General features: G+C 37.1%; 1 protein-coding gene across 2 annotated transcripts; it reads left to right on the forward strand.

The window, feature by feature from the left end:
- The first annotated feature begins 3,472 nt into the window (after positions 1–3,472).
- Positions 3,473–13,591, forward strand: LOC126869693 (probable serine/threonine-protein kinase DDB_G0282963). 2 transcript variants are annotated; one of them, XM_050626554.1, is made up of 3 exons: positions 3,473–6,179; positions 7,549–7,653; positions 7,750–13,591. In XM_050626554.1, exons 1-3 carry the CDS (start codon positions 5,162–5,164, stop codon positions 11,982–11,984), a joined length of 5,358 nt encoding a protein of 1,785 aa, XP_050482511.1. In that variant the 5' UTR covers positions 3,473–5,161; the 3' UTR covers positions 11,985–13,591. The 2 variants fall into 2 exon arrangements, with proteins under 2 accessions (XP_050482511.1, XP_050482512.1); XM_050626555.1 differs by having other exon boundaries at positions 6,031–6,179; positions 7,734–13,591.
- The last annotated feature ends 89 nt before the right edge of the window (positions 13,592–13,680 follow it).

Raw genomic sequence — 13,680 nt, forward strand, 5'->3', positions numbered from 1 at the left:
CTGACGTTTTGCGGTTCTCTCTCTGTTTCTTTTTTTTTTATTTCGATATCCAGCAATACTTTTTTATGTTTTTTCTGTGTTTGCTTTTTGTGTCTTTCTACGGGAGAGCCATATTGTATCTCCACCTAGTATTTATGTCTGTCCATTTTAATTTTCTTAGTAAAGTATTATTTTAATTCCTATTTCTCTTTTTATGTGGTAAATTATGGGTATATTGTTTTGATCTTGGAGGTAATTTCTTTTCATCTAGGTATAAGAACGCTTCTGGGGGGGAAATGGCCTGCTTTGAGTGTATTATTATGGTATAGTTCGTTTGGAAGTAGACAACTGAAAATTAAGCTATTTTCTTTTATCTTTGCAGCTTGAGTGAAGTGATTTCTTCTTAGTTTTAGGATATGACAATCGATGCGGTGTATGGTGGCTAAATCGTAGATTTTTAGTTTTTAACGTATTTTTTGAAGTCACTATGTTTGGAGCTGTATTTACTCAGACAAGCCCTGATGCATTTTCTTTCAAATACCCGGATTTTTTTTCATTAATGACGCTGATATGTTATACCAGAGTGGACAACCATAGGTTATGATCGGTCTAATTAGTATTTGATAACAGAGGATTTTTACACTGCTGTTCAGATGTTTGGAGCAGAATAATCTTTTTGCTTTCCACAACGCTTTGCTTGCTTTGGCAAGTTGAATTTCGATGTGCTGCTTGAAGATTAATTTGTCATCTATATTTGCGCCTAAGTATTTTTCACAATTTTTGTGGGGTATGTGTTCCCCTTCATTTGTTTTTTCTCTTAATTGAAATTTTTTATAATGTTCTCTTTCAGTAGAGTCGAGTTCACTTAATTTGGGTCTAAACAGTATGGTTTTACATTTTCTTATTATTTTGGTTTTGCGACCTGTTGCGTAGATAATTAAATCATCGGCGAAAGCTATAGAGCGTTTATGGGTGGATGTATTGAGATTAAAGAGATTTAGTAAGTCGCTATTTTAAATATTGAAAAATGGCGGAGAGTTTACATTCCTTGTTGTAAGCCGTTTTCTATAAAAAATTATTTGCTTGATGTGTGCGAACCATCGGTCATTACAAAGGATTTATTAGTTATCATGTTCCAGACTATTTTGATTAGGTATTTCGGAAAGTTGTTCTTAATTATTTTGTATATAAGGCCTAAGATCCATATTATGTCGAATGCTTTTACGCGGTCTATTAAGCAGGTGACTACTCATTGCTTTGCGTTGAGAGCCCAACAGATGTTCGACGTTAATTATTTATTTATTGCGTAGAGTGTGGAATGTTTGTGTCGGAAGCCGAATTGATTTTCTGGAATTACGTGACTTTTTGTGCGAAAGGAGACTAGGGGATTGTTTATGACTATTTCGAATACTTTGCTTATGTTGAGTAAAAGACTTATAGGTCGTAGGTTTGAGGATGAGGAGCCGTCTTTATCTTTTTTTATGATGGCTATTAATTTACTTTTTTTCCATTTTCTGGGAAAGTACGTGTTATTTAGTGCATTATTAAAGCGTGTAACCATGTGTAATCTATCAGATATGGTAAAAATACAACAGATTTTTACTCGTGATGACTTTAGGACACTTGTCCGCAACTTTACCAATTTTATTAGTTGAATTGAATATAATTTCTACACACACCGCTGTAAATCCTAGGGGGCGTAAGAAACACTAATTTTTTATAGGATCAATATTTCAGAAAATGGGGCATGAAGTCTATAAGATGCAAGATCTATGCTGTATACTCATCTATTCTATACGTTGTCTGTGATTACGTCTATTCTATATGCCGTCTGTGGCGCCACTACGATACCAAATCGATAACATCGCATGCGATACGAAAATAGTATGGGCAGATCAGATGACTCTCAAAACGTTGAACTCGTAAAAGCATTGAATGTCATATATTACGTCTATTCTGTACGTTGTCGATGGCATAAGTAACTCTTCAACGTCAGTTTAGGAGTTGGAAATATAACAGTATAACAGTTGGACGTAACCTGAACAATAGAAACAGATTGTATTTGTGATATTTTAATTGTTATATTATACTCTATTTTAATTATTATTATACTACTCTACATTATACCATATCACATTATATTTTATTGTATTATACTGTATTATAATTCATTATATCATAAGGTAGTATTTAAGATAAACACGAGTAATACGATACACAACACACACCACAGAAACAATTAGAGATTAACTATCCAGTGCCACGCTACATATTCGGTAATCATTATAATTTGAGGCAAAAAACTTTACCATAATCTATCTGCGTAACAACAAGTGTAATAAATATAAAAAATTTACAGCCAGTCTCATTAATATTCCGACACTCCTTAAAACAGAACAACTTTTTTTTTAATTCGACCATGCGACGTTTTTTTTTTTTTTTTTTTTTTTTTTTTGAAGTTAGAAGAGTTAGTTTACTAGATCATGTATGAAAAAAAGCTTTTTAAAGATGCAATTGATCAGTATTATGAAAAAATAGTGAAAGTCACTTCTTACATATTCTTATGTGACTCTGTAATGAAAATTTAAAATATTAAAATATTAAAATTAAATATTAGGCGTATCGACGTTTTGTAGATTTATGTCGGTGAAAAGGTACCAATCCTAGTAAACTAATTCTTCCAACTTCTGAAAAAAGTTCGTCGTTTGCTCCAATTTGAAAAAAGTTATCAATAAGATAACTAATAAGTAAAGAGTATCCGAATATTAATGAGAATAATTGTACAGTGTACAGTATATTGACATCGTCAAAACTACCCGCGTTTTGGATTAGAGCCATTAGTCTAGTTGTTAGAACTGTATTTCGTGTTAAACTTTTGATCGTTATTAGTTTATTATATTCTTCTGCAAATATTATACTGTTTTTATTATGGTACAGTAAACGATTGTTACAAAAAATAAAGAATGAAGCGGTCAAAGCATTCGACTGCAGAATCTCTGTGAATCATCTTGTTGTAAGTTCACGCGCTACTTTCTTTAATATTTTTAACTACATATAAATAAACGATCATCATTAAAAATATTATAAAGTATCTTAGAAATATTTTGTCATAAAATATACAAGTCGACACGAATGACTATAAAATTCGCAGAAATAATGTAAAGATACTCGGCGAAAATAAATAAAAACTAAGTAAATAACAAAATAAAATAAGAGACAATTGAGAAGTAGTAAAATGGATAACGAAATAAATGAATGAATAAATATAAATAAATAAATGAAAATCGTAAGTTAAAGACATAAAATTAATGGAACGAAAAAATTAAAACATCGTGCCCAGACCATTGCAAAGTTATAATTAATGTAGGTTTGGGTTAGGATCGCTTTGTTTCATATTACGTGTACCTAATGTTATTTCGCGCGTTATGAAAAAGATGGGAAGCGGAGATTTGTTAATACCTATTAATAATAATATAATATTAAATCCTCATTTTCTATCGCAACCGACCCTTCGTTTACTGTTTGCTATTGCGCGGAACAAATTCAAACATATTATGACGCAATGCGCGGTTATCATGCGCGTTAATGATCTACTCTAGGCAACGGTTGTGAGGTGGTGTCCTCTCGAGGTCGAAACGGTCCGATGACAGCTAGCATCGGCGTTCGTTTCGAACGAGTAGCTATGGTGTATACGATTCGAATTGTTGCGCTGCGCTGAGTTGTCGTTGCCGCGTCGTGAATATCAGAAGCTTTACCGAGTCTTCGATAGATAACCTTGATTGTATAAACGTTTCACCAATTTTGTACAGTAATATAATTTCACTTTAATACTTCATCAATAGGTAAACGAAGTGAAATAATTGTTAACCAGCCGTGAAATTCATTTGTTCGACTGTAATACCTCGGTTGTGTTGCATTGCTGAATATTAAATAGTACGTATGTACAAATATGCAAGTATGTGCGCGTATATACGGTGAAAGTACGAGTTACAACGAGAACTATGGCGGTGGTGCGTTGTATCGTTTAGAAGTGCGCCCACGTTCGCCGTCCAAGATCGATAAACGGTCGAGTGTTACCTGAAACGAGCATTCGCTTGCGCACAACGAATGAAATACTGAACGTTCGGAAAAGAAAACGGTACCAATGACGAAAGCAACGACGCAACGCTAACGAGGATCGTGACGAAAACATCGACAGTGACGACGACAGTACGGTTAACACGACCATCGTCGTCGTCGACGAGTGTCAATACCGGTGTTTAGTGTAACATATAATAATGAAATAATAATACTTATATATATGTAATATAAATATATATATATATATATATAACATAATAATGACCGGTGATAATGCTTGAACTAATCGTTCCCACGAACGAGTGAAATACCAAGGCATGAAAACTCCGAGCTGCACGCAGAAAGGTTTTTGCTGCTTGTCGCTGCTATGGAATAAAGGAGATATCGAATGATTCTAATTACACGCGCTCGTTCGCATGTTTGTTCATTCGTTCGTTCACTTTTTCATTGCTACCGATTTAGCTTTTCCTATTACATAATTCGTAGTACGTCGAATAATTTTCGATTGATGAGACAAAACACCAGGAAAACAACGGTTTAAACGGATAGAGTGCATCGATTTCAATTTTACGAGTAATTTTCACTTCTCATTCTTCTTTTTATTTCCTTTCCGTTTACAATGTTGAATAAAATTCAATCAATATTCGCTTGCATCACAATTACAAATCGTGATGAGTCGGTTATGTGCGATTGACCGACTGATTTTGTTTATCGCCTAACGTGTCGTCGAATTAACAAATTTACAGAAACGGAACAATAGTCGTCTCTAGAAAAGTATGGCGTGGCTGCTCGATGATACTTAATTAATTAAGAGGATCGGGTTATCAATCGTATCGGGTAATCGATTATGCATAGTATTATATCGAAATACATCAGGAGTCTGGAGCTGAAACTGCAATTGGAATTTAACTTGAGAAGACAAAAGTAATACTGTTGCGTCCAGGACGCGCAACATGGTAATTATTGATGGAAAAAGTCGAAATATAACGTTGTAACGCACACCTGTGGACAACAGATAGAGAAAGGAATACTGCGCGGGTATAGACATTGAAAAGAGATATATAGTGAGCATATAGGGGGGGGGAAGAAAGAAGCCCCAATAATGAAGGAGCACGGAAGCAAACTTCCGGCAGAGCAGCCTGCGAAAATTCTCAAGTCCTTGTTAAAAAAACCTGGTCAATCTAAAACACGATCGCAGAAAAATCGGGTTGTAATCAACGAAAAATTGAACGAGTTTTTTGCAGCTGATTATATAATATTGATAAAAGAAGAATGTTGTGCCGATTATGAAGAAGACTGTGATTGTTGTTGCCAGGAACATGAATTGATGCGTTTGGGAAACTGTAAAGAATGTCGAGCCGAGTTGAATCTCCATTTCGGTGTTTCGGATAACAATCGATACCATGATATAGAAAGAGATGGAGAAATGATACACGAAAACACGTTCAGAGAAGAAAATTGTACTCGCGAAGGATTCGAATGTGTTGAGTTACATGTAGAAGATGAAGATGATGAAGAATATGAAATAGAAGTGGAAGGAGATGAAGAAGAAATCGAAGAAGGAGAGGAAGAGGAAGAGGAGGAATTAATGGTAGAGGAGGCAATTAAAGATGACATAATAAGAAGAAAGGAGCATGTAGTACAAAAAGGAATCCAAGTGCCAAAGACCATAGCGGAAACGGAGGAGAGAAGATCGAATGTAGGAGAAGAAGTAGTGAGAGAAGTAAGAAACTCAGCAGATCTACGAGACAAAAGCAAAAGTCGCGAAAAAGTTAATGGAGCAAAGAATGTCGAGAGTTACAGACGAATTCTGACTGAATTTGTTTCGCCGCCATTGACGATCGCATCGTCTACGTTGTCTTCACCGTCACCACCTCCACCGCCGCCACTACCACCGCCGCCACCACCACCACCTCCACCACCACCACCACCGCCAGCACCATCGCAACCATTGATAGAAAGATCATCGCCACCGTTACTTGCAAGTCAAGATCATCAACAAGAAACATTAAGTCCACCCGAAGGTTACAAAGATGTTTATTCTAATGGAGAACTGTCTAACGTAGCAGAATGTTGCTTACGATCATCATTAAATTATCTTCACTGTCAACGAACGGCAGGTGAGTTTCATTCTAATGTGAGAGGTAAAGGGAAAACAACGAGAAACGTCCATTTCTCGTGATTTTCCATTTTATAACATATTTTCTCTTTTTTTTGTAACTGAGACTGTAAAAGTATCAAATAGCAATGATTATAACGATCAAAATGTCTCCATAAGATAGTGTTGAAGATTTGATAGTTTGATTAATAACAGGGAATGCCCACATGTACTGAAACAAAACACGAAATTTCCCTATCCGTTTTATGACATGTTGCGTCATCCACAACAAATACGTGAGAAGAAAGTGACTATTTGTGAAATAGGTGTTTTCTTTTATTTTTAGTGATAGTAGAAGTAGAAATGTCTTAATTTGTTTCATTATTAAATGCTCAAATTAAAACAAAATTGCAATTACTGTAAAATACTTAATATTTCATTAGTCATTCTTTTTTATGATGTCTTAATAAGATATAAGCTTCATTTTCTTAGTAATATGGTTAAACTTAATGAATGTTCTTCTTGTTTTTTTTTTTTGATAGATTTGAATATTAAAGTTTAATTTTCTTAACAAAGCTATTTTGTGACATTCCTTGTTTTTTTTTTTGCTATACTCTTTATGAATATATGTGTGTATATATATAATATATGTATATAATATACGTGTATATATATATATTAAGAACTGAACTTTCTTCTCTTACTTCCCAATAATATCCAACCAAGCTTGAATCAAAGGGGAGTATTAATACAAACCAACATAAAGAAGCTAGGTATTATATTTTTGTACAATATTCACAGGCGTTCTCACACCATTTCTCTCCATAATGTGAAATGTATTGTCATGAATAATACATACCTCCTAATTCGAGCAAGGAATAAGTTTCTTTATTTTTTCCTATATAGATTATTTTATTTCTGCGATAGACCCACTATGTGAAATTTCACAGTTTCGTGTAATGCAAATTTTGTTCTTAACGTTTCTTACTTTTCTATTCAATGACAAAACCGTATCGAATAAATTCCATACATATAATAGCAAAGTTCTTTCCAATGAAAAGGGGAACAGAGGAGGAAAAAAAGAAAGGAAAGAGGAGAAAATCGTTTACGGAACGAATACGTAAATAATAATTGCGCACTTATTCATGTTCGTGAACGTTGATTGTACGGGTTGTCAGCAGCCGCCGGAAGTACAGTGTACCGTGACTCCGGCATTTTCGTGCTATGCGGGGAAAAAAGAATGTGTACATTCTTAACTAAAACTGCTCGTCGACGTACTATAAAATCTGTCACGTACTTGTTGATATTCGCGTCAATTCTACACTTGGCTACGTTCCGACGGTCATTGAACATCGAAGTAACCAATAAGATGGCGTATCGTATTTTTACAGGTGCAGAGGTCGAAGGAGAATCCAGATGCAACCACGAGGTAATGGATAGTAATAACGGGCATGTACAGAAAATGGACGAGAATCTACCAAAAGCAACTACTAGTGGTATATTTATACGTTTCTTAATTTTTCAATGCAAATATGCATTATGATTAACGTTTTCTGATGGCAAACATTCGCAAAAGCATTTTTCGTTTCTAGAATCTCGCCATCGGTATCTCGTGGAAACCATAACTATGACAACTGTCACCGAAAGACGTATTGTACGCGAAATTAGCAAGGAAGAAGATATCGACTTGCAACATGGAAAGAAAACCAGCCAAAAGAACGTTTCTGAAAAGAATGTTGCTTCCCATGACACAGAAATAGCAGTTAATCGGACGACGAATAATCATACTACAACCGATGAGAACGATTCGATCGAATGTATCGTACGTAACGAAGAAATTTGTTGTCGCAATGCTAACGATGATCATGATACGCAGCCAAATTTGCCTAACAAAATAAGCGATACGGAAGAACAGAACAACGAAAATCGACTTGCCGTAAACCAAACACCATCGGATATAAAAGAGCTCTCCCTTATATTTAAACTGGGTAGTTCTTCTTTAACGGGCAACAGTCTTAAACCAAATTCTGCGGTTAGACAGTTATTTCCTAACCCGAGATTCGTTTCGCCGCCTCCGGCTCCTCTTGGTAAATTGATTTCTTCGGCGCATACTCTTGACGAGTCACAGGATAGCCCGACATTTCTCGTTACCGCGGAGAACTTACGTTTTCTCGATGTCGCAAAGAGATCAAAAATTGGTGAAAATCAGACCAGTTCTCTTAATAACGACTCAATGAATCCAATTAAGAGAACGATCGAGAGGAATACTCTTCGAAGAAGTCTTCTCGATAAATATCGCACGAGTTCTCGAAAGAAAGTTCTTCCTTCGAAAAACTTGTCGCTAGAGGAACGAATACGTCAACTTACTTGCGTGGACCAAGAGGAAGACAATGTTTGTGAAAATTCAACCAAGGGTGTTACAGATTTGTTCACAAGTACGGAAATCGATACCGAATTACCAATACATGATCCGTCATTGAGACACGATGCCGACATGTCGTCGATGGCAGCAGAGTTACCAACAACACTACATGTCGCTACAAAACTCACCGCATTCTCCGATGCAGCACTCACGACGACCATCGCCACCAACACTGCCGCTACGATAACAACTACGGCAATGGCAACGACGATACTTACGTCGTCGAGCTTGTCGTCAGTGATAACCACGGCAATGGCAACCACAACTATGACCACAATGGTTACAGGCTCCAATTATTATAAGCAAAATCCTTCCACTACCAGTACTGCAACTGCCGATGGCATACATCAGTCGACATATAAGAAATTGACCGATTTGTTTGTACATAAAAAAAGCATTCATTCTAACTTGCCAGATCTTGGTCTTGGAAGCAACGGAAAAAACAATAACGTCAAAGACTGTCAGCAATCGAAAAACTCCTTAAAAACAAATAATTCCGATGGCCGTAGACAATTCCTAGCTAGTCTGGCACCATTGTCCTGTGTAACTGTTAATAATACGGATACTCAAGAAGATTATTATCGGTATAATTCTAGAATAATGGTGAACGAAAATCGTGCTTCGACTATAGGCTACAACGCGTTTTCGCCTTACAGTTTAGAAGATATCGAAGCCGCGCTGTGCGAAGATGGTCGAAATTACGTAGGTCCACCGGACGTTACCAAAGGCACACCGACGAGTATCAACAACAGACCCGATATAGGAGATAGTACAACCGATGAATTGCTAGCATTTGTAGAACAAGACAAATTCAGAACCGAAAGAATAAAGCGACGTTACAACGAAGTCGAAAATCAATATCAGCCGGTAATGAATGTCACTAACACTAACAATAGTTACAACGTTGAGGATAAAATTGATAGAATCGTTGATGGAAAGAACGAGGGTAATGATAATCGACACCAACTTTGTTTTCCATCCAATGAGAATGTCAATCATGAACGTGGTGGTGGTGTTGGTGGTAATGGTGGTAGTGATGGTAGTGCTGGTGGTAATAGTGGTAGCAGCGGTGGTGGTGGTGGTGGTAGTGGTGGTGGTGGTGGCGGTAGCAGTAGTGAGATAGAACGCATAGTTAGTCGCTGTTACAATAACAACAATAATAACAGCAACAACAACAGCGGTAACGGCAGTAATGACGGTGGAAATAAAGACATTGGTAATATTGACAACGACGATGACGAATTAAACGATTACGGATTTAATCGTAGACCATCTGTAACCGGTATTAAACGACAACAGCAAGATAACATGGATGAAAATGTTTCGTTTCATCAACGGACAATTCTGGAAAATGATAACACAAATGTTCTCAAAACGAATTTTCATTCCTCGTTACCGACGTATTACGAGAACAATTGCGTTAAAGTTGATAGTCGGATTGCCTTGTATGATGAAATGATCGACGTTTCTACACCGAACTCGTTCGTTAGTACTTTGATTGCTGACGAACAAGACGCGAACACGATTAACAGAATAAATACGATGCAGAAGCAAATTGACGATATCTATCAGACTATTGTAGAGAATACCAACGTGACTGGCCAAAATTCGTTAGAACGTGAGCCCTACACGGACGACCTGTTCACGCGACAACATTCTCGATTACCGGCAAACGATAGTACCTTTCGTTTTTACCAAGATCCAAGGAGTAACGATCAACAGTATTTTCAAGAACAATTAAATGTTGCGAATATGCACAGTACGCGAGGTATCGCAATCGGAGCCGAACAGACTGATATAAACAACATCGCTCCCGTTGGTATTGGTAGAAGTTGTACGAGCGGCGGTCCTTCCATAAAAACTCGACGAAGGGAACCTATTGCAACGACTCCTACCAATTATCGATGCAACATAGTGCCTACCACCGTATATGCCGGACTTCCTGCTAATGGCAAGTGTTACCGTACCATGTATTTCGTTCCGTACAACGGATTATCCGATCCAACTTACCAGAATATCCAACGAATCTTGCCATCGCATCCTTCTCCTAGTTACGCGAATCACATCGAGAGGTATCCGTATCCTCGAACTAATAAGAACGATCATCGATTGCAAACGCAAATACAAACGCAACCACAACCGCAACCACCACCAGCGCCACAACAATTTAGATATTTCCATTTAGGGAATCGTTCGGTATCGCCGATATCGAATCTTACTCAAAACCTTGATCAAGCTTCGCCACTTTCCTCCGGTTCGGTCAGTCATCCTATACCTCCTGGTTCCTCTCCTCTTTTTGATTCTCGGTTCACATCAATCTCGTCCACTAATCCAATCGCGTTACAGCCTACCCAACAAACCTTGCACCTTCATTTGCATCATCATCAGCAACCAGATGACTTTCGAATTTCCGGTGTCACTTTTTCCTCAGTTCCTCATACCGCGAATCATTCGTTACAAATTCATCATCACGCACAACATCAGCATCATCCCTATCATCGACACAATCATCAACCTACTTTTTATTGTTTACCATCCACTATATCCGCCTCATCCGCAGCATCTTCCTCCTCGTCCTCTTATACTGTAATAGCGCCATCGAGATGCGCTGCGTTCAATGGTAGCGGAATAGCAACCACCGAAGGATCTTATCGATTCTACCAATTGCATTTGGGACATACAGTTCTCACACCTTCGTCCGATCTTCAATCGGCTCAAACAATTTTGTCCTCATCCGCTTCTATCTCGATACCTTCTAATTCTACCTCGTTCTCTCCTTCATTGCCACAACCGTCTTCGTGCTCGTCATCCTCTTCTCTACCAACTGTTACACCCGTAACACCTCTACAGACCTCGAATTTTACTCTTCCGAATCACATTTCCGATACTCTAAATAGCAGCAGTGCCAACTTCGACGCCGTATGTCGCGCAGGAACCATTCAGTCCATTTCTAACAATGTTGTAACTTCAACACCGTCCACAGTTACCGTTTTCTCATCCTCGACTTCCTGCGCCTTGTCCTCCTCGTTGTTGTCGTCGTCATCGTCTTCATCGTCCCCGGCATCGGCCTCGTCTTCTTCTGCTTCGTCCTCCTCTTCCTCCTCCTCCTCCTCTTCATCTTGTTCCTTCTCTTCCTCTTCATCCTCCTCTTCGTCGTCTTGTTCTTCGTCATCATCCTTACAAATCCCTTGTTCGCCTTCAAAATTACACCAACAGCAGATAATTGGCAACTACACAACAATGGAACGCGGAGTTCCCGAAGGAGCAGCCAGCGCGCCATCCCACGACGTTACGCAATCTGGAATTCTACTTACAACAAATTCTTATGTTGCGCATAATTCAAATGGTGTCCAGGCTCTACCAACACATGCGCAAAATTCAATATACTATGCCATGAATGTTTAAATCTATCTACTGTGAAAAGTTTGCACGTGTCTGAATATCCTACACGCACACGCAGCAGCAGGACATAAACCAATCGTTATATTTAATACACAGCCACATCTTTGTGAATATTTTCGCGAGATTTTCCCAAAATGATGAACGAATTTTCAAATTCGTGTTTGAAATACGCGTTTCAATACCAAAACATAGGTGTTCATCTTCCTTGAATAATTTTTGATCGACTTATTATGCATCTATTATCAAAAATATTCACGTAGGACGATAAGGTACGCAAGTGAAGACGAACTGCCCTTTCTCGCCACATTTGCAACTGAATCGAAATCGAATCTAATGCGACCTATAGCAGGAACAAGAAATAAAAAGATCAACTCAGGGCCTCTGTAATTTCGAAAGATAAATTATGTTTTATCGCTTCTCACGAGGCAAAATTGTACGTACGTTGTAATCGATTCTAGTCACGGCGAAATACTTACAGGGATATCGATAAACATAAACCAAAGGGAAGGACGTTTACGGCGTCTATGATGTATACTACATGTAAGTATAGCTGACGCTAATTATTTTCAACAAATTGAATTCAATTTTTGCGGTGGAATTGATAAATTAATTAGAAATTTTACAATAAAGAAGAAAAGGTGCGAAACATGCAAATAGAAACGCCACAGTTAGTACACTTGAGCTAACTTGATATTTAACGTGCTACGTTGTTTCATCATTATTTCTTTTAAATACATATCGGTATTTTAGACTGATAAAAATAAAATCATAACAGTAAAAACGATGATGAAATTTATAAATGATCGAATGCATTTGACTTTCTATTGTTAAACATCGGTTTTCATAAATTACGTTCGTATCGTATTCGTTATTCCGTTTCTTTCGACCTAGTGTTTTGATCCGTTTTATATTTACGAAAGAAAGACTAAATCCACGAGAAGAACTTATCACTGTCAAAAGTGATACAACGAAAATAACTTTGAAATCATACATTACACTTTACTAGTAAAGATTTCTGTACTTTGTATTGTTTGTACCATAATAAAAAATACTAGTGTTCAAAAAAATGACCAAAAGTAAGTAATGATCATATGAACACGTTCTGCGTAAAATATTACTTTGCTGTCTTTCTTTCTTTTTCTGAAACTCAAGCCAACCATAAGTACGTTACACGACTACACATAACAGGCATGCCGCACCTTTTGTGATATCCTTTCCGTGAGCGTAATGCATTGATTTTTTAAATGGCAAACGGTAACAGAGACAAAGAAATGAATCTTATTTCATAAAACGTATGATAAACCTTTTGTCGACAAATGTTAGTGTGCGTATATCAAAATACACGTATGATGACAGCATAACGCAGTCAACATCATAGCGACCTAATAGAGATTAAGTAATCATGATAGAATAGAAAATAAGATAACATTCGAATTCGAATGTAATCAATTTTAACCCAAAGTTAGATACCAAACTTTTATGGTAAATGGCCAAGCTTAGAAACAGGTTTTACATGTAATATAGTTTACTTAATTATTCTTACTTACTACTTAATTATTCCATGATATATTATCGTGAAAAAATGTATGTAAATAAAGCTTTAACCACAGGTCAAAGGTTTTATCATTTTGAAAGTATCGAAAACTGAGATAAAAGGAGGCACCCCGAGCACTATTGTTAAGAAAAAATAGTTAAATCA

The sequence above is a fragment of the Bombus huntii genome, chromosome 9 (assembly GCF_024542735.1).
Source record: "Bombus huntii isolate Logan2020A chromosome 9, iyBomHunt1.1, whole genome shotgun sequence".
NCBI classification, from domain to species: Eukaryota; Metazoa; Arthropoda; class Insecta; order Hymenoptera; family Apidae; genus Bombus; species Bombus huntii.